Source organism: Penicillium malachiteum, assembly GCF_028827825.1.
Source record: "Penicillium malachiteum strain IBT 17515 chromosome Unknown utg000001l:1.0-8184562.0:1.0-8186909.0, whole genome shotgun sequence".
Classification (NCBI taxonomy): domain Eukaryota; kingdom Fungi; phylum Ascomycota; class Eurotiomycetes; order Eurotiales; family Aspergillaceae; genus Penicillium; species Penicillium malachiteum.
Genome location: NW_026643094.1, coordinates 4,563,950 through 4,583,492, shown reverse-complemented (window position 1 = coordinate 4,583,492; position 19,543 = coordinate 4,563,950). Strand labels below are relative to the sequence as shown.

At 35.6% G+C, this 19,543-nt stretch overlaps 2 protein-coding genes across 2 annotated transcripts; both read left to right on the top strand.

Annotated features, from left to right (window-relative positions):
• Positions 1–180: 180 nt before the first annotated feature.
• On the top strand, positions 181–2,904 carry N7483_001738 (uncharacterized protein; the record flags this gene model as incomplete). The annotated part of the gene is made up of 4 exons (XM_057085175.1): positions 181–582; positions 746–1,240; positions 1,349–2,321; positions 2,393–2,904. 4 exons carry the CDS (start codon positions 181–183, stop codon positions 2,902–2,904), a joined length of 2,382 nt encoding a protein of 793 aa, XP_056951324.1.
• A 609-nt stretch (positions 2,905–3,513) lies between these two features.
• Positions 3,514–6,187, top strand: N7483_001737 (uncharacterized protein; the record flags this gene model as incomplete). The annotated part of the gene is made up of 2 exons (XM_057085174.1): positions 3,514–4,171; positions 4,242–6,187. 2 exons carry the CDS (start codon positions 3,514–3,516, stop codon positions 6,185–6,187), a joined length of 2,604 nt encoding a protein of 867 aa, XP_056951323.1.
• Positions 6,188–19,543: the final 13,356 nt, after the last annotated feature.

Below are 19,543 nucleotides of genomic sequence, written 5' to 3'. Positions count from 1 at the left end.
ACCTCATGTCCCAAAGCCAAAATTCCAGTTTCCAATCACCTCTCTACCTATCATCATCATTAGGTTATGATGAAGAAGAGTTAGAGACTACTATTCTCCCTTTTTTTTAGACTATCTCAAGCCCACCTAACTCTCTTACTATTTAACTACCTAGTACCCAGACCACACTCCCAAGCTTTGATGGGCATACATTCCTCCGGCCAGATACACCTCCTCCCCCCTCCTCTACCGTTTATCCGCGTTGGACCCGACCGAAGAAAATCCTATTTCCTCTACAATATGGTAGAGCATACTGAGTGGGTTGACTGGTGGCTACAAACTGACTATGGGAGGAAAAGTAAGATCCACTGGGAAGCAGCCCGCCAGGCCCCAATTTGGAATAACTTCCATCAGGTTGCCCAAATCACAGATGGTGCACCAAAGGTTATGTGTAAGCGGTGTAGCAAGGTTCTTGAACATGCTCACTCTGCCTGTCAAAATGGCTACCAAGGCACATCAACCATGGCTAAACACCTAAAAACTGCAAAATGCCAAAACTCTATGAGGCGGAAGGAGAATATTACTGGTTTCCTTATAAGCAAGGTACGTTTTAATGGTGGTGAGATACACAGAGTTGGTGTTTTGGGCGCAAAAAAAAACTCTAGCTGAGATAGCATTTTGTGCACAAAAGAGAAGCTTAAGCAGTAGGAAACTAGCTTAACTACTAAGACAGTAACTAACTATTTAATTAATTTTATTTCACTAGGAAGATGAGCCATCTACTACTCCTGCTCTTGCTCCTTTCTCACAGCTAGGCTGGGAGGAAGAAATCTTACAATTTCTTACTATCAACCGGCTTCCATTCCACCTTATTGAGCATCCAACCTTTCATAGTCTGATTCATAAGGCTCGCTCTTCACCATTACCTCCAACCATCCCGTCTGCAAATACAATTCGTCGGCGACTACAAGATCTAGTTGCAGACCGCCAGAGATCCATTCTTAACCTCCTACCGCCCAGCTCAAAAGTTTCAATTACGCTGGACTGCTGGACTTCTCCGTTTTCGCAAGCATTTATGGCCGTTACTGGCTATTTTATTGATGCAGATTGGACCTATCGGGAGGTGCTTCTTGGTTTTAAACCACTCTCTGGGTCACACTCTGGTATAAGTCTTAGTAGTGTTCTTCTCAACATACTCCAAGAGCATCAGATTACAGACAGAGTTCTTGGAGTTACAACTGATAATGCATCAAATAATAAGGTACCCTCCATCTCCATCTCCATCTCCATCTCCATCTCCATCTCCATCTCCATCTCCATCTCCATCTCTATCCTTAAGGCTACTACTAATAATATACTATATAATTAGACTATGATTGATGCAATTCAACAAGCCCTACCTGAGAATCTTAGCATTACCCGGATACCTTGCCTTGCCCATGTTATTCAGCTTAGCCTTAACCAGCTTCTGGATCGCCTAAAGGCAGCCCCTTTAAATGAGACTACCCAAACTAAATGGACTGAGAAACAATCAACCCTTGCTAAGGATAATTTAAAGCGCCAGAAGTGTGAGATCTCTGTTACCTTGAATAAGGTACGCTATCTTGCAATCTACATTCATGCAAGCCCCCAACGCCGTGAAACATTCATCAATCTTCAAACAGAGGAACCAAAGGTTATTCCAATACAAGATGTACGGACTCGGTGGAATTCAACCTTCCTAATGCTTCGCCGAGCTAAGAGGCTTCGTGATTTTTTCCTCCCATTTTGCCTGGAATATGACTGTAAAGAAATGCTTTTAACTCCAGAGGAGTGGCGCCAAATCGATTACCTGCTCTATCTTACTGAGCCCTTCTTTGAATATACGACTGAGCTATCGAAGACACGAGATATAACCATACATCTTATATTCAAGCTTTATAATGCATTATTTTTGCATCTTGAAAAGTCCATGGCGCAGCTTAGGCAGAAGCGGGTTCCATGGAAAAGGCACATACTTCAGTGCCTTGAAGCTAGCCGATTAAAGCTTGATGAGTACTACACACAGACAGATAGTATTCCAGGGCACATATATGCAGTTGGTACAATGCTAGCTCCTGACAGCCGGTTCCAGTTTTTCCAATCAGATGACTGGGATGGGTCCTGGCGACTTAAGTACCGGAGTGCATTCCAGACAGCTCTTACTCCCTACCAAGAGCACCAAGAGCATCTTTCTCATACGTCAGACACAGGAAGCTCCCTACCTACACCAAAGCTAAGCTTAAAGCTTAATAAGATATTAAACAAAAGCAAACCGAAGACAAGGCTAGCTAAAGATGAAATGACACAATATCTTGATGGTGGTATGTTTGAATTATCAGTATTCTAATATCATAATACCTATATCTATACATACTAACTACCCCTACCTTAGACACTGTTGAGACTGAGCCTCTTCAATTCTGGAGAGAGCACCAAGGACGTTTCCCTATAATCTCTGCACTTGCACGGGATGTTCTCTCAATCCCAGCAACAGGTGCTGGTGTAGAGCGGCTATTCAACACTGCCCGGGATATCTGCCATTATCGCCGTGGTCGTATGAAGTCTGAAACAATTGAGGAGCTGATGCTGTTTCTCTGTGCTTCAAGGTTTGACCTTGAAGGGCAGCAGAGGAAAGAACTTCAGCTATTCTTTTCCTTAGATGAGATTGAAGCAGAAAGGGAGCAATGTGACGAGAGGCTAGATGAGCTTGATGGAGATGGTATAAGTGATCGTGAGGAGGCTGAGGAGGAGGCTGAGGAGGAGGCTGAGGAGGAGGCTGAGGAGGAGGCTGAGGAGGAGGCTGAGGAGGAGGAGGTACTACAGCTACCAGAGATGAGTACTCAGCTACGAACATCGGGAAGGAAGCGAAAGAACAGGGAGGATGATGGATATGAGCATTACTAAGTTTAAAAAACAACCATGAGGATGAGGATATAAATCATCATGAGGATGAAACCAACATGTAAGTTTACATCTACAAGCCACCTACAAGCTATCTTTGTGCACAAAACCTCACCTCTCCATCTGAGCCTCACCTCCCTCCCCCCCCTATGCCTAAAAGCAGCTACCTACGATATGGTAGAGCTATCTTTGTGCACAAAACCTCACCTCTCCATCTGAGCCTCAGCTCCCTCCCCCCCCTATGCCTAAAAGCAGCTACCTACGATATGGTAGAGATATGTTTTTGTGCACAAAGCTAACTTAGAAGTACATTCAATCATCTTTCATTTGATCTTTTTTAATTAATGTTTCATCTATTTCATCTATTCCATCTATTTAATCCGCTTGCTAACTACTCTACTAGCTAGCCTTTTTACAAAGACTACTTTCTTTGTCTACTTTCTTTGTTATTTCCTAGTCTCTTCTCCCCCTCACCCCTCATCCCTTCTTTTTCTTTTCATCCTCCTTAACTACTCAGTTTCCATCACTTATCATTCAACATTTATCATATTAATCGTGTCTGCTGTGTCTATCATAATGGACATATTAATCGTGTCTGCTGTGTCTATCATAATGGACACCCTAGCTGAGGGAACTGGGACCCTCCAAGTCTCATTCAAGAGCACACTTGATCTTTGTGGACAGCCAGTAAGGTCTATGGAAGAAGCTCTTGAGGTAATGAAGACGCTTGCCCCAGAAGAGGTCTATCCAGCTGCGCTTAGAATCCAGGACCACGCCCACTCATTCCTTAGCGAAGCAGTTAAGTCTCTAGAGAAGCTGCACGATTTCATCGAACAAGGCGAGTTTTGGAGAGAGCATGAAGAGAATGTGGAGGCATTCCACGACTCATGGAAAATCACGCGTGACGCGGTTAGAAGCCAGCAGGGTGTGGCCCGATTCAACGACAACCTCCTGCTACGTGCGAAGACACAGTGGGGTGAGGGCCAGGCGAATGCTCTTTTTCTCCGCATCAAAGGTGACACAATGAAGCGAAAAATCAGCAAATTCCTCACAAGCGGCATATCCTATGAGCATACACGAGCATCCATCAACAATGCATATGTGGCACGGAGGTCTACTCGCAAACGTGGAATTCGGCAAGAAAGCCGAATCATGCAGGCTGATCTAACCAATGCCTTCTTAAGCCAAGACACTACGCCCTTAGACCATAGTGTCTTACAAGGCTTGGAGCTAGGAATTGACATAGATGGGTTTGTGTGTCCAAGTATAGGTATGTATTCTTACCTATGAGCCTAGTCTAAAAGATGTGGTTTTAACCTTTAACCTTTAATCTTTACTAGGCTTGGTCTCTGAGGCGCCTACTACCCAGCCACCTACTCCTAAGAAACAACAAAAGAATAGCTGCCAAGAAGAAGATGATGATGATGAAGAAGAAGAAGGCCATTCTAGCAGCCAGGCTAAGGATAAGGAAGATCACAACAACAGCAGCAGTGGCAACAGCAATGATGAAAATGGCGACAGCGACAGCAATAGCAATAGTGATAGCAACAGCGATGGTGATAGTGAAGGTAGTGGTGATGCCGATGATGATTTTCAACCTCACCCACGGAAACGAGCTAAGCACACAACACCACCTATGTCTACATGTGGCTGTCCTCTCACAAAGGCTGCTCTCCAGCGTTTAATACCAGCTAAGAAAAATGTTGTACTTCCCACAGATACATTGAAGAAACAGGCTCTCAGAAAAATTGGCCGAGAAACTAGCAGCCCTAACGAATCCCACACCTTACGCTTATGCCCCAAACATACACATGCTCTCTGCAGGCAGCTAGGTATCTACCATCGTTTTGCTATTACTCAGGCTCATAGACGGCTTCTCTACCTTTACAAGAAGCTAGATTCATGGGACTCCGTGAGGCAGCAGCACCCTTCTTGGTTCAAAGGCAGCATTGGAAATCTTCAGTCTGGCTGGCGCTTTGAGGCCACTGCCCTACCACTAAGGCCAAAGGTTTCCAAACCAACCCAGATGTCATCCTTTACCTTTATGAAGCTATATAAACGATGCTTTGGCAAGGCCCCGCCCCCTGAAGCTATGCATATGGACCAGCAAATGAAGAAGGATGGTAGTGTGGTAGTCACTGGGCTCTTTAGTTGGCTAACAGAAGACCTTGACGGCCAGCATCCTGGTGGTATCCTGCCTATGATCTTACAGGAGTTTGATATGTATGACTGGCATTACCGTGCCCGTCCTGGAAAACCTCGAATTGGCTGGGCCCGGAACATGTGGTTTAGCTTGGTCCAGCAGCTTGTCCGGCAAGACCCTGCTTATTATGCATTCTATGTGTTCTTTCGGCCAGACCATGCTTGGCGACTAATCTCCTTTCCTTATTACACCAAGAGCACCTATCCTGGGGAATCTACGTTTTTTCGTCATATTGATGTGAATATCGCTGATTTCGTACGTACTGGACGTGGTCAGAATGCTTTACAAGGTAGTCTTGCACTATCTGTGGAGGATGACAACAACTGTACAGAGATGCTCCTTGGTATGCATCGGGATATCAGAGAATGGAATGACCGCCTTCGTCTCCGAGGCTATACAAAAGATGGCTATGTACAACAGATTCAGCCTACAATGTGGACTAAAGATGATGAGGACCACTTTGGCTACACGTGGTCTAAACAGAAGTGTACTATTGGAGATGTGCGCCTTAGCCTACCTGGCCTGCCACACGGCTCTACTGGCCCTGCTACTTCACGTCGCCTCAATATCCTACCTTGGTTTGTGGGTATTGGAGAAGACCACCAGACATTAGATGTGGCTGAGTCAGGAACTTGGGGTGACCTATCTCACTGCCACCGCAGTTTTTACTCTGGCACTAAGACCCCTTCAGGCTTGCCCAATAGCACTTTTGGAGGGCGTATGGACCAGATTTTCCCAGCAACTGTACGCCTTGGGCGGCTGGGTGCAATTTCAGATGCACTAGTTGGGCAGGTGCGCTGGGACGAGGTGGATGTACGAGAAGAGCTTGACATTTTATTTGGAGATGACGATGTGGCTGCTTGGGGTTTTATACAGAGGTGGCGGAAACACGCTCAGCAGCTATACATTGCTGCCTTTGAGAAGCTAGTTCTAACAGAACGTGCTGCGTTTGGGGCTAACTCCTTCTTCGAGCGTACCCAGCTTGGCCTTGATGTTACCCCTGTGTTTATTAAGGGTGGTTTTTACTGGTCTAGGTTTCAGGATGAGCACGAGCACGAGCACGAGCATGAGCATGAAGAATGAGGGTGAGCATGAAGAGTGAGGAATGAGGATGAGGGTCAGATGCTACAGAGGTAAATTTTGTGCACAAAAGCCTGTTAGTTTTTAATAGGAGCCTAGGAGACAGCTAGTATTGGCAGCCCACAAACTATTTTTTGTGCACAAAACCCTATGCTTCAGACGAATCCTACCTTACTTTGTAGGAGGTAGAAGAGAAAGGACAGACCAGGCAGGACGAGAAAATGGATAGAATGGTAGATTAAGGAGATTGAGTTAAGAATTGATTGAGCTAGTTAAAAAACGCTTTTCTTTGCTAGTTTCTAAAAAGCTGTAGCCGCAGTACCCAAAGGTCTGTAAGGGGAATACCCAAAAATACAACGCCAAGATGCATAATTTATGCTACAGCAAAATCTTGGCATGTTTGCTATGTTTGGGACCCAATTGGGTACCTATGGGTTGGGTTGGGTCCAAGGAAAAAACCCAAAACCCAGGCTTGGGTCTAAGTTTTGGAGCCAAACCCAACCCAATGTTGGGTTGGGTTGGGTTGGGTCTTGGGTCCATTGGGTTTTGGAGAAGTCTAACCCTACCTAATAGATAGATGGCCAATAAGGGTAGAATAACTATAAGCAAGATAAGCCAGTATATACAAAAGGAGAAGGATATAGTAGAAGTAGAGTAGATAGTAGATATAGAGCGGCAGGAAGCTTGAAAAACGGCTACTAGGAGAGTGCTACCAAAGTATATAAGTTATAGAAATATTAGATATAAAAGGAATACTTGTTCTAATTAGGATATGTCAGCAATTCAGGCTGATTCTCTGCCTGAATTCCTGGGACCAAAAGTGGCTCTTTTGGTCTAAAGATTGTGCTGACTAATTCATCCCGCGATCAAGCATTTTGTTGCGGAATGAATGGCTATTGTTTTGATCTGATCCATCAGATCAAAGATCATCTTCTCTCGTCTGAGAAGATTCGCAACCCGAACCCCGTTGCTGAGATCAATGGTTACAAGATGAGATGAAAGACTTGATCATTTCGGATTCTGTGGATCTTTCATCCCATGTTCTGAGACCTTTGGTCTTATGTTTATCTGTTTAGTCTAATGTTCTATAAAACCTGATCTTACCCCTTAGTTAGTTGGGCATCGAATTCAATCTTTTTGGGATCAGTAGTATCTTTGTTTGATTCTTTCCTTCCATTCCATCCTAAGTTTGGATCCAGCTTGGTCGTATGTCATTCCATCTGATCCGTGTTGTCTGATCTTTTGGTCTTATCTTTACCCTTTCCTCCCAAGTCCCCTGTAACTTGGTATCCCCTGTTCAGCTGACATCCTCTGCGTGACGTCATCACCTTTGGTCTGTCCCCGACACGCTGAAAGGATCGATATTATTTTAATTAATTATCTTTATTATTAGTTAAATAATACTATAAAGTATATATTAGTAGGTAGAATAGTGGCTTGCTTGCTTATAGGATATATTACTCCTATTAATTATATAAACGAATCAATATATATATATATATATATATATATATACATAGATAGAATTTTACAACTAGTAGATTTATATTAGTATATATTTACTTAGACCTCCTTTATTAAGATCTTATAGTAATCCTAAACTAAAAGTAAGATTTAAGAATATTCAATATTATATAAATATTAATAGATAGATAGTAAGAAATATAGAGAATAGTCTAAAAGAAAGAGATTATATTAATATATATCTTAATAAATCTAATTTATTATATTAAATTATAAAATAAAGAATAAGATCTATTTATATATTATTAATTTTCTATATAATTAACTAGATTCTACCTAAAGATTTATTTATCTAATCTATAAATTTATATAACTTTAATTATATATATAAAGTATTTTATCTCTTAAAAATATAAATAATATATACTTTATTAATCTATATTATTCCTTTGTAAAGCTTATTTACTATATTTTATTTAAGACTATTAGATATAATAAATATATTAGATTAATATATTATATAAAATAAAGAGATAAAGAATATAAAAAATTAAGTTATTAATTTTAATATAAGATTACTAAATCTTAAAAATAAAAAAAGATATTATCTAATAAATATCTTAATATATAAACTTTTTTTAGAATAAAAATTTAAAAGTATCTAATATACAAAATTATTCTTATAATTTATAAACTATTAGAATATATAAAGCTTTAGAGTAAGTTTAGTAAAAGTTCATATTACTTTAAGCTAAATAATTTATATTAAGTTTAGGAAAGAGGCTATCTATAGGGTCTTAAATAGTTATATATATAGAGTACTCTTAGTTATTTATGTTACAAACTGGCTGTCAAGCAACGTGAGTATGCTCTTGTCCGTCGAGTTACTTACCGTAAGCCGTTATCCTGCAACCGTGCCGTTACCATCGCTAGGCCTTACACAGGTTCGAGTCTTTAGGGATCCTTGTACGGTAATGCTTAAATCAGGGAATCCGCTAGCAAGTCAGTCACGAGTGAGGCTATCATAAGTAAGCTCCTAAGCTAGTTGAGGTTTGTCTTTAAGGGTTTGATTGTGATCAAGTAAACTGTTAATCTGATTTGTATTGTAGGTCTCAATAACAATAGAGTAATAATTGCGAAGAACTAAATATATAGTAGGTAAAGAGTGTCCTTATATATCTAGTCCTCCTGGTCATCCTGTCCTTTTATTAGGATAGGTCCGTTCCTACTGTTAGGTCTGTTCCTGCTGTTAGGTCCGTTCTATCTGAACGGACAGGATCTATTATTAGAATAGATCTATGGTTATATGTCATAGGGCCGGAAGTGGCCTCTTATATATTATCCTTCCTATATATGGAGTATATATTATAATAGTAAGTAATAGACTATATTTGGCTCCTATTAGCGCCTTAGGCACTATTATAGCCCTATGCCCCTTTTGGCTGTATATCTGTTATGGCTGGTTGTCTATACTTAGCCTAACCGCCAACTGATTGGGTTATAACTGCTCCTAGGAGACCTCTCTATGGTAGGTCTATAATACCATCCCCCTCTTTTAGGTCTTTAGTCTCCAAAGTCCTTTTGATTTATTTTTAAACATATAAGCCCCCTCCGGTAGGTAAGTTCCTTACTTTTCTGTTCTTCCCATATTTTGCTAACCATACCTTCCTCTAGAGTATCTAGTTATAAACTCTATCAATTAATCGAGGATAAAGGTTTCAAGTCCTTGACCCTATATGTTTATTATACTTATCTTTACTATGTTTATATTCGTTCCGACTATTTAAAGAGTTATTCATACCATATCCGCGTAGGTCGCGGTACTAGGTGTGAAATACCCGAGAAGGCTTTTACTAATTCTGAATAGCGCCGCCTCCTAAGGTTATAGGGCGCCCTTAGAAACCAAGAGAAGAAGTTCCTTAAGGCTTAGGCTGAAATCATCACCAAACTTCGTCGGATCCGGAAATAAGAGAATTTGTTAAGGAAGCGTGCTGGCGACTTTATTGCTTGTGAGTATAAAGAAATAGCTTAACTCAAAGAGCTTAAGCGTTATAAAAAAGAAGAGATTAAGCGTCTTAAAAAGGAATATATCGAGGTCGATTGTTATAAAGAATATAAAGCAGAGTCTTCTAGTGCCGCTACTGGTTTTAACAAAACTACTCTTCCGGTTATTAATAACCAGGTTCTTACGGTAACTTATGCTAGTGATAATCCTACTCTGACGTAGATGATTATATTGGTGGATCCTAGTTTTTCTTTGGATAGTATTAATTTTGACGCTTTCTTATGTTCTGTCCTGTAGGGGTTCTCTTTGTCTATGTGTAGTACTATCTTACTAATTAGTAACAGCTAGTTAAGTTCTTAATAGGTTCCTATGTATTTTCTAAGGTAGAATAACCTTACTATTTCACTAGGAGTTATTACTGATTGTTATACTATTGGTCTACTAGGATTTCTTTAACTTCATACTCTTCTTCGCTAGCATTTTCGATTTCAACTTCTGTGGCGTTTTCTGTATTTTCTGGTGCTGGTTCTAATAATAAGATATAAAATACTGGGTGAACTTATTTTATGCTTTCCGGTAGATGTAGTCGGTAGTTCATAGGTCTAGTTTTTTTGTCGATGGTAAATGGTCCTAGACATTTATGGTCTAGTTTCTTACTTGGTTGTTTTGTCTTGATATTTTGTTGTAGTAAGTAGGCCTTATTGTCTGGCTTTATATCTAGTCTAGGTATATGTCTCTGGTTGATATATATCTTTATCTGGTGATTAAAGAACTTGATATCTCTAACTATTTATTGGTATAGGTTCTTGATGTTTTCTACTTATTCTTGCGCCTCTAGTACCACTGTGTGTTCCCTAATGGGTTTATCGATAAGTGTTAGGTTTCTTCTGTAATTTGCGAAGAATGGCGATAATCCGGTAGTTATATATATGGTGTTGTTATATGCGAATTATATAATAGGTAATAGTTCTGCCTAGTTGTCTTGCTGGTAGTTCATATAGTATCTTAGATACTGTTCTAGTATTTGGTTAACCTATTTGGTCTATCTGTTAGTCTACAGGTAGTAGGCTGTTAAAAGTCTATGATCAATACCTAGTTGGTTCGCCACTAATTACTAGAATTTTGATATAAACAGCTTGTCTCGATCCAAGGTGATCTTTTAAGGTAATTTGTGGTTTATAAAGATATAGTATATCAGTATCTTTGTAATCCCTTCCGCTGTTATAGTTTCTAACATAGATAATATATATATGAATTTAGTAAGTCGGTTAATAATAATAATAATTATATTATATTACTCCTCTGTCTCTGGTAGCTTAGTGATAAAGTCTATTGTGATCTACTCCTATAGCTATATAGGTACTTCTTTATTTTGTATTTCTCTATATGGTAAGTGTTAAGTAGGTTTGTTTTGTAAATATATATTGTAGTTTCTGATATAATTTCTAACCTTTCGATATATATTTAGTAGGTAGTAATTTCGCAAAATATATTTAATTATTTTCTTGATACCTAGGTATCTATATATTAGTAAGTTGTAGTGCTTCTAGATAACTTCCTTCTGTAGATCTTTTGGAATATATATAAGTCTGTAGATCTATATAAGTCTATCTTTTTATGTTTGTTTATCTTCTGCTAACTATATAATATTCTATAGTTATTTATTATTTTCTATTGATTTTTTGATTTTCTTAAGCTACTTATTATTAATACTATATGTTATTACTATAAGTATCTGATAGTTATATATAAGGTTTCCTTCCCTATCTCTTTTTAGAATAGCTAGTATAGCTTTCTTAGTATCTTCTTTATAGTTAGGTCTCCTACTAAATATATCTGCTGTTATATTTTCTATACCCTTAGTATATTTGATTCTATAATCAATCTATAATAATATTTCTATCTATCTGACTTATTATTTTATTAATATTTTTATTATTATAAAGTATATAAGATTCTTAGAGTCCGATTTAACTAAAACCTAATATTTTGCTTCTTTTAGATAAGATCTCTATACTTTAAATATACTAATAATTACTAGGAGCTCCTTATTATATATATTATAGTTTATTTCCGCTAGTATTATTTTTCTAGACCAGAATATAATAGTCTGTTATCTCTTACTACTACTTAGTAGTATCTTAGTCTATACTAGCTTTACTCTAAGTATATAGTCTAATATATTAGTTTCTATAGTAATTAGATTTTCTAGGTTAAATCTTCCTATAATTAGTTGTTCCTTAAATTTCTTCTTAAGTATATTAAATACTCCTTATATCTTATTACTCTACTCCTATAGTATATCCTTTTTGGTTAACTTAGTTAAGGCCTCCGTGATTTTTTCAAAGCTATCTATACTTCTTTGGTAATAATTATAGAGTCTTAAGAACTATTAGATATCTTTTATATATATAGGTATAGGCTATTCTATGATACTTCTGACTTTTTTTTCTTCTATACTGAATCCTTCCTTAGTGATTATATATCCTAAGAATCCTGTTTTTTAGTATAAAACTTATATTTTTTTAACTTAAGTATTATTTTAGCTGCTTAAAGTTATTATAGTATAATTTTTAGCGTGTCGGGGACAGACCAAAGGTGATGATGTCACATAGAGGATATCAGCTGAACAGGGGATACCAAGTTATAGGGACTTGGGAGGAAAGGGTAAAGATAAGACCAAAAGATCAGACAACACGGATCAGATGGAATGACATACGACCAAGCTGGATCTAAACTTAGGATGGAATAGAAGGAAAGAATCAAACAAAGATACTACTGATCCCAAAAAGATTGAATTCGATGCCCAACTAACTAAGGGGTAAGATCAGGTTTTATAGAACATTAGACTAAACAGATAAACATAAGACCAAAGGTCTCAGAACATGGGATGAAAGATCCACAGAATCCGAAATGATCAAGTCTTTCATCTCATCTTGTAACCATTGATCTCAGCAACAGGGTTCGGGTTGCGAATCTTCTCAGACGAGAGAAGATGATCTTTGATCTGATGGATCAGATCAAAACAATAGCCATTCATTCCGTAACAAAATGCTTGATCGCGGGATGAATTAGTCAGCACAATCTTTAGACCAAAAGAGCCACTTTTGGTCCCAGGAATTCAGGCAGAGAATCAGCCTGAATTGCTGACAATAATCCTATCATATTTTATATATTCCTTTATTATTTTAGAGTAAACTAAAATATTATCTAGATATACTACTAAATATATCTAAGTATCCTTTTAATATAGTATTTATAAATTACTAGAATAATACTAATATATTAGTTAGCCTAAAAGATATTATTATATATTTAAAGTGTCCTAGGTTTATCTAATATTTTCTATTTACCTCCTACTTTAATCCTTAATTAGTTATAGATATTAGTGATATTATACTTTATAAAGTACTTTGCTTCTATAAGTTAGTCTTAGATTTCTTAGATTAAAGATAGTAGATATTAATCTTTAATAGTAATTAAATTTAAATATTGATAATCTATATAAAGTCAAAGTTCTCCTCTTTTCTTAGATATAAATAAGATAGGGTATCCTGCTAAGGATACTGATTTTCTGATATATCCTTTTTATAGATTTTTTTTGATATATTTCTTAAGTATTTATTACTCTCTTTCTAATAACTAGTAGATAGGTTTAAATATTGGTTCTTTATCTTTTTGAATTCTAATCTTATGATTAAAAGGTCTATACTCTGGTAGCTGGTCTTCTGGTGGTGGTATAAATATATCCTTAAAGTCTTGGTACTCTTTGGGTATCTATGGTATTCCTTCCTTTGTTGTATAGAGGGTTTGCTCTTTGTAAGCTATTATGATATATTCTTTAAGCTTATTATCTGTTATATTAGGTTGCTGTTTTATTATAGTGATAATACTTATATCTATGATCTAGTAGGCCTTGTCTTATAGCTGAGTGACTATATTAGGGTTCTCTATCTAAGTGTTCTTATAGGTATCTGCTTCTTTTCTAGGTTCTTTTTAGTATTTTCTTATTGTTATGGTTTTTATATATTTATAGTTATTAAATCTGATCGCTCTAGTTTTCTATTGGATTATTAGATTATACTGTTTTAACTATAGTATTCTAAGGATAATATTATATATATCTAGCTTAGTTATATTGAATTTGATGTTTTCTTTATGTTTATCTATAATTATTTCTATAGGCTTGGTCTCTAGGATAAGTCTCTTACTAAGTCTTTCTTTGTTAAGCCTAATAATTAGCTATAGTTGTTCTTTTTCTTTAACCTATAGTTATAGCCTTTGGTTATATTATAGATTTATAAAGTTTCTATATACTTCTAAGTTAATTAAAACCTTAACCTACTGTCTAGTGATTATAGTGGTGACCTTAAGATATATACCTTACTTAGTTACTATAATTGTCAGCAATTCAGGCTGATTCTCTGTCTGAATTCCTGGGACCAAAAGTGGCTCTTTTGGTCTAAAGATTGTGCTGACTAATTTATCCCGCGATCAAACATTTTGTTGCGGAATGAATGGCTATTGTTTTGATCTGATCTATCAGATCAAAGATCATCTTCTCTCGTCCGAGAAGATTCGCAACCCGAACCCCGTTGTTGAGATCAATGGTTACAAGATGAGATGAAAGACTTGATCATTTCGGATTCTGTGGATCTTTCATCCCATGTTCTAAGACCTTTGGTCTTATGTTTATCTGTTTAGTCTAATGTTCTATAAAACCTGATCTTACCCCTTAGTTAGTTGAGCATCAAATACAATCTTTTTGGGATCAGTAGTATCTTTGTTTGATTCTTTCCTTCCATTCTATCCTAAGTTTAGATCTAGCTTGGTCGTATGTCATTCCATCTGATCTGTGTTGTCTGATCTTTTGGTCTTATCTTTACCCTTTCCTCCTAAGTCCCCTGTAACTTGGTATTCCCTGTTCAGCTGATATCCTCTGCGTGATGTCATTACCTTTGGTCTGTCCCCGATACGCTGAAAAATATAATTTAGGGTAAATATAAGTGGTTGGTAATACCGTTTAGATTATATAATATATCTACCATATTCTAGATAATTATAAATAATATAGTATATCCCTATCTAGGATAGTTTATTATTATATATCTGGATAATATACTAATCTTCTTAAAGATAAAGGAAGAACACTATAAATACTTATTAAAAGTATTAGAATTGCTGTATAAGTATTAGCTATATATAATACTAGCAAAGTATGACCTTATGTCTATAGAAGTTAAATTCTATAGGTTCTTTATTAGGAATAGTATAATATCAGCTGTACTAGCGAAGGTTAAGGCTATCCAGAATTGGCCCAGACCGAAGAATATATATAAAGTATAACAGTTTATCGGGCTTGCTATATACTATTATCGGTTTATTAAAGATTTCTTATATATATATATATAAATTGTTAAAGGAACAGGATGTTAAGCTATATACCAAATGCTTTCGCCGTGTTTACTGGATAGTAGCTACCAAGGTCTCCTTCTGAGAGCTAAAGAAGTTAATAACCATAGCCTCTATGCTAGTCTAGCCGGACTTAGCAAAACCCTTTATGATTAAGATAGATATATCAGAATAGGCACTTAGGTTAAAGCTTATACAGATAGATAAAAATAGTATTCTACATCTAATTATATATAATAGGCAAAAGCTAAATAGGGTAGAATTAAACTACCCTATATAAGAAAAAGAGCTATTTACTATTAAGGAAGCCCTATAGCTATAGGACTGTTACCTTAAGAACAATATAAAGACCACTATTATTACCAATCACCTTAGTTTATAGTATCTATAGATAACAACAACCTATATAAAGTATCTTACTTTCAGCGTGTCGGGGACAGACCAAAGGTGATGACGTCACGCAGAGGATGTCAGCTGAACAGGGGATACCAAGTTACAGGGGACTTAGGAGGAAAGGGTAAAGATAAGACCAAAAGATCAGACAACACGGATCAGATGGAATGACATACAACCAAGCTGGATCCAAACTTAGGATGGAATGGAAGGAAAGAATCAAACAAAGATACTACTGATCCCAAAAAGATTGAATTCGATGCTCCACTAACTAAGGGGTAAGATCAGGTTTTATAGAACATTAGACTAAACAGATAAACATAAGACCAAAGGTCTTAGAACATGGGATGAAAGATCCACGGAATCCGAAATGATCAAGTCTTTCATCTCATCTTGTAACCATTGATCTCAACAACGGGGTTCGGGTTGCGAATCTTCTCGGACGAGAGAAGATGATCTTTGATCTGATGGATCAGATCAAAACAATAGCCATTCATTCCGCAACAAAATGTTTGATCGCGGGATGAATTAGTCAGCACAATCTTTAGACCAAAAGAGCCACTTTTGGTCCCAGGAATTCAGGCAGAGAATCAGTCTGAATTGCTGACAGATATATAGTTATATCCTATATCTTTAAAAGCTTAGTTATATATTTAAAGAAGGGCTTAGTAAGATAGAGTAGATAGTTAATTTAGTGCTACTCCTCTAGAGTTAAAAGTATTTCTTTATAATCATACTCTAGATAAAATAGTAGGAAGAAAGCATAAAGCCGGTTTACTTAATAAAGTATTAGGAAGATTAAGTTCTACTAAGTCTATATATCTTATATCAGGATAACCTTTGGTTCCTTTTTTTGAAGATAAATAAATATATTATGGTATTAGAGGCTTATATAAATATAGATTATAAGATAGTATATCTTATTTAGGATAATAGAAATCCTATACCTCTAGCACTTTATATTATCCTTAGTAATAAGTACTTACTTCTTAGTCTACTTAGTCTGGGTAGTCTTATTTAGAGAGGCTACCTTTAGATAATCCAGAAGCTGGTTAAGGCTAAGCTAAATAATATAGGTAAGATAAGGTGTCTGGATAATATTAATATTATTAGATAAGGCTTACTAAAGTATATCAATCATAGTCTAATTATTTAAAATATTATTAGTAATATTCTATAAATATTATTATTAAGATATATATATTTAAGTTAATATATTAAAATAAATATTAAGATAAATATTATCTTATTATTTAATATATTATCTATTATAATTCTAAATATTTAATTTATAATCTTATATTCTTTAAATATTTTAAGAAGAATATTACTAAGATTTAGACCAGTATATAACCCAGAGAGTGGTTTAAAACCAAAAAGTACCTTCTAATAGATCTAATCTATATTAATAAAATAGCTAGTTATAGCTAAAAATACTTATAAAAATAGAGAAGTCTAGTAATTAAGTATAATTAAAAATTTTAAGCTAGATAGTAGAAGATAAAGATGGAGCTCTGGTAGTTTGTAACTAGATCTTATAGTCGCTAATAAATTATATTTATAGATAGGATTATTAGAGATAATAGTAAAAAGTAAGTCTTATAAATCAGACTATAAAAAGTTAGATGTTTAATAAGATAGAAAGGAAGCTGATTAATAGTAAGAAATTATAAGATTTCTTCCTCCTAGCCTAGCTATAAGAAAGAAGTAGGAGTAGTAGATAGCTTATCTTCCTAATTAAATAAAATTGATAGAATAGTTAGTTAATTTCTTAGGAGTTAATTTTCCTAATGATTAAGCTTCTCTTTTATACATAAAACACTATCTTAATCAGAGCTTTTTTTTGTGCCTAAAATATTATCTGTAATCAGAGCTTTTTTGGTGCCTAAAATATTATCTGTATATATTATCTCTATTAAAATATATCTTGCTTCTAAGAAAACTAGTAATCTTCTCCCTCTGTCTTATAGAGTTTTAGTAGCTTATAGTTTTTAGGTACTTAGCTATGGTTAATATACCTTAGTAGCTATTTTAACAGACAGAGTAAGTATACTTAAGAACCTTATTATACTATTTATATATAACCTTTGGTATACTATCTATAATTTAGGTAATCTGATGGAAATTATTCTAAATTAGGGCCTAGTGGGCTATGTCCTAGTGGATCTTACTTTTCCTCCTATAATCAGTTTATAGCTACTACTTAATCTATTTAGTTAATCTATTTAGTATACTCTACTATATTATAGAGGAAATAGGCTTTTCTTTGGTTAGGTCTAATATAGGTAAAGGGTAGAGGAGAAGGAGGTATATCTGGTTAGAGGAATATATAATTATTAAAGCTTAATAGTATGGTCTGGCTATTAGATAGTTAGATAATAAGATAGTTAGAGATAGTTAAAAAAAGAAGAATAGTAGTCTCTAACTCTTCTCTATTATAACTTGTTAATAATAGGTAGATAGATGATTAGAAACCAGAATATTAGCTTTAAGATATTAGGTAAATAAGAATAATAAAAAAGGATAATAAGTATAAGGAATAGGTAGGAAGTATAGCAGATTAAAGATCAGAAATAATAAATTCTAATATATTTAATAAACATATATATATCTTAATAAATAATATTAAATTTTAAACCTAATAAGACCCAACAGGACCTAAGAAAACCTTCGAAAACCCAAAAATTACCCAAGAAAACCCAAGAATTACCTAAGAATTACCTAAGAAAACCCAAGAAAACCCAAGAATTCCCCACAAAAACCTAAGGAGACCCAAGAAAACCTAAGGATTACCCAATCCTACCCTAATTCCGTTAAAAATCTTCCAAAAAATTTTACCCAGGCTTCTTTAGTTTAGTCCTCTATTTTATATAGACTATCTTCTCTAATTTAATAAAAGATTATATTAAAATATAGAACTTAAGCTTTAATTTGATATTAAGAAACACTAAATTAGCTTAAAAATAAAAAAGTAGTACTTTTCAGGGCATGTACCTAAAAGATCTACTACCTCCACAACATGTAAATATATATTTCTATAAGCTACTTATAGTATTTTTATACCATTTTTTCCTACTATATATAAATACTATATTTAAATGAGAAGTCTATTATTATTACTGGTAATTAATATAAGACCTTACTTTTTAACATCTATTTCTAAGATAGATATTTAAAATTCCCTATAGCTACATGTAAAGATATAAAGATTCTAATAGACAAACCAAAACAAATGTAAAACACATGTAAAAAACAGTATTTTAAATTGATGACTGAGCAGAGTTATGTACGCCAAGACCTCTTTTTTATGTAAAATTGGGTTCTTCTGGGTACCCATTGGGTACCCAGCTTGGGTCTTGGGTTGGGTTGGGTTTTTAGGTGCTGGGGGTTGGGTCTTGGGTCCATACCTTAGACTCAAATTGGGTTTTGGAGAAGTCTAATTCTTATCAATGATATGTTGTATAGCTATAAACTATGCTTTGATTGATTTAGGGCCTTCCTTAAGGGCATATTAGTAGTCATATTGCCTAGAGAAGTATATCCGAATCTCTTTATGTTGATTTATAAAGGTTGATGGCTAATTCTTGCTGACTGTAGGTAGGGGGTGGCTACTATGTGTAGCTAATAGAATATTAGCTATATCTTAGTAGCTAGCCTAGGTATAGTTCCATAGGTATTAATAGAGATAATCTATTCAGTAAGCAAATCCTCTTCTAACTAGGTTAATTTATAGCCATTTAGACATATATCAATATAAGATTATATACAGAGGTCGGTCCGGAAAGTTCTCGCCAGAAATTATAATTTCTTTTTCTCACACTAGGCTATATACAGTAAATATTGAAATATATCGCGTAATCAAGATGTATATAAAACGGAAATATATAGTACTGAAATATAATAACAGCTTGAAACAGTAAATATTCACATATCTTCCCATATATTGCTGTCGCTGTCGCTGTCGCTGTCGTTGCCGCTGCCGCTGTTATAGGCGTTATCACCTAACCCGCTAGGGGCTACTTCACCTAATTTATCACGCCCCTCACCGTATTCGTTGCCCCCTTCTAGTCTAATAACTTGCTGTA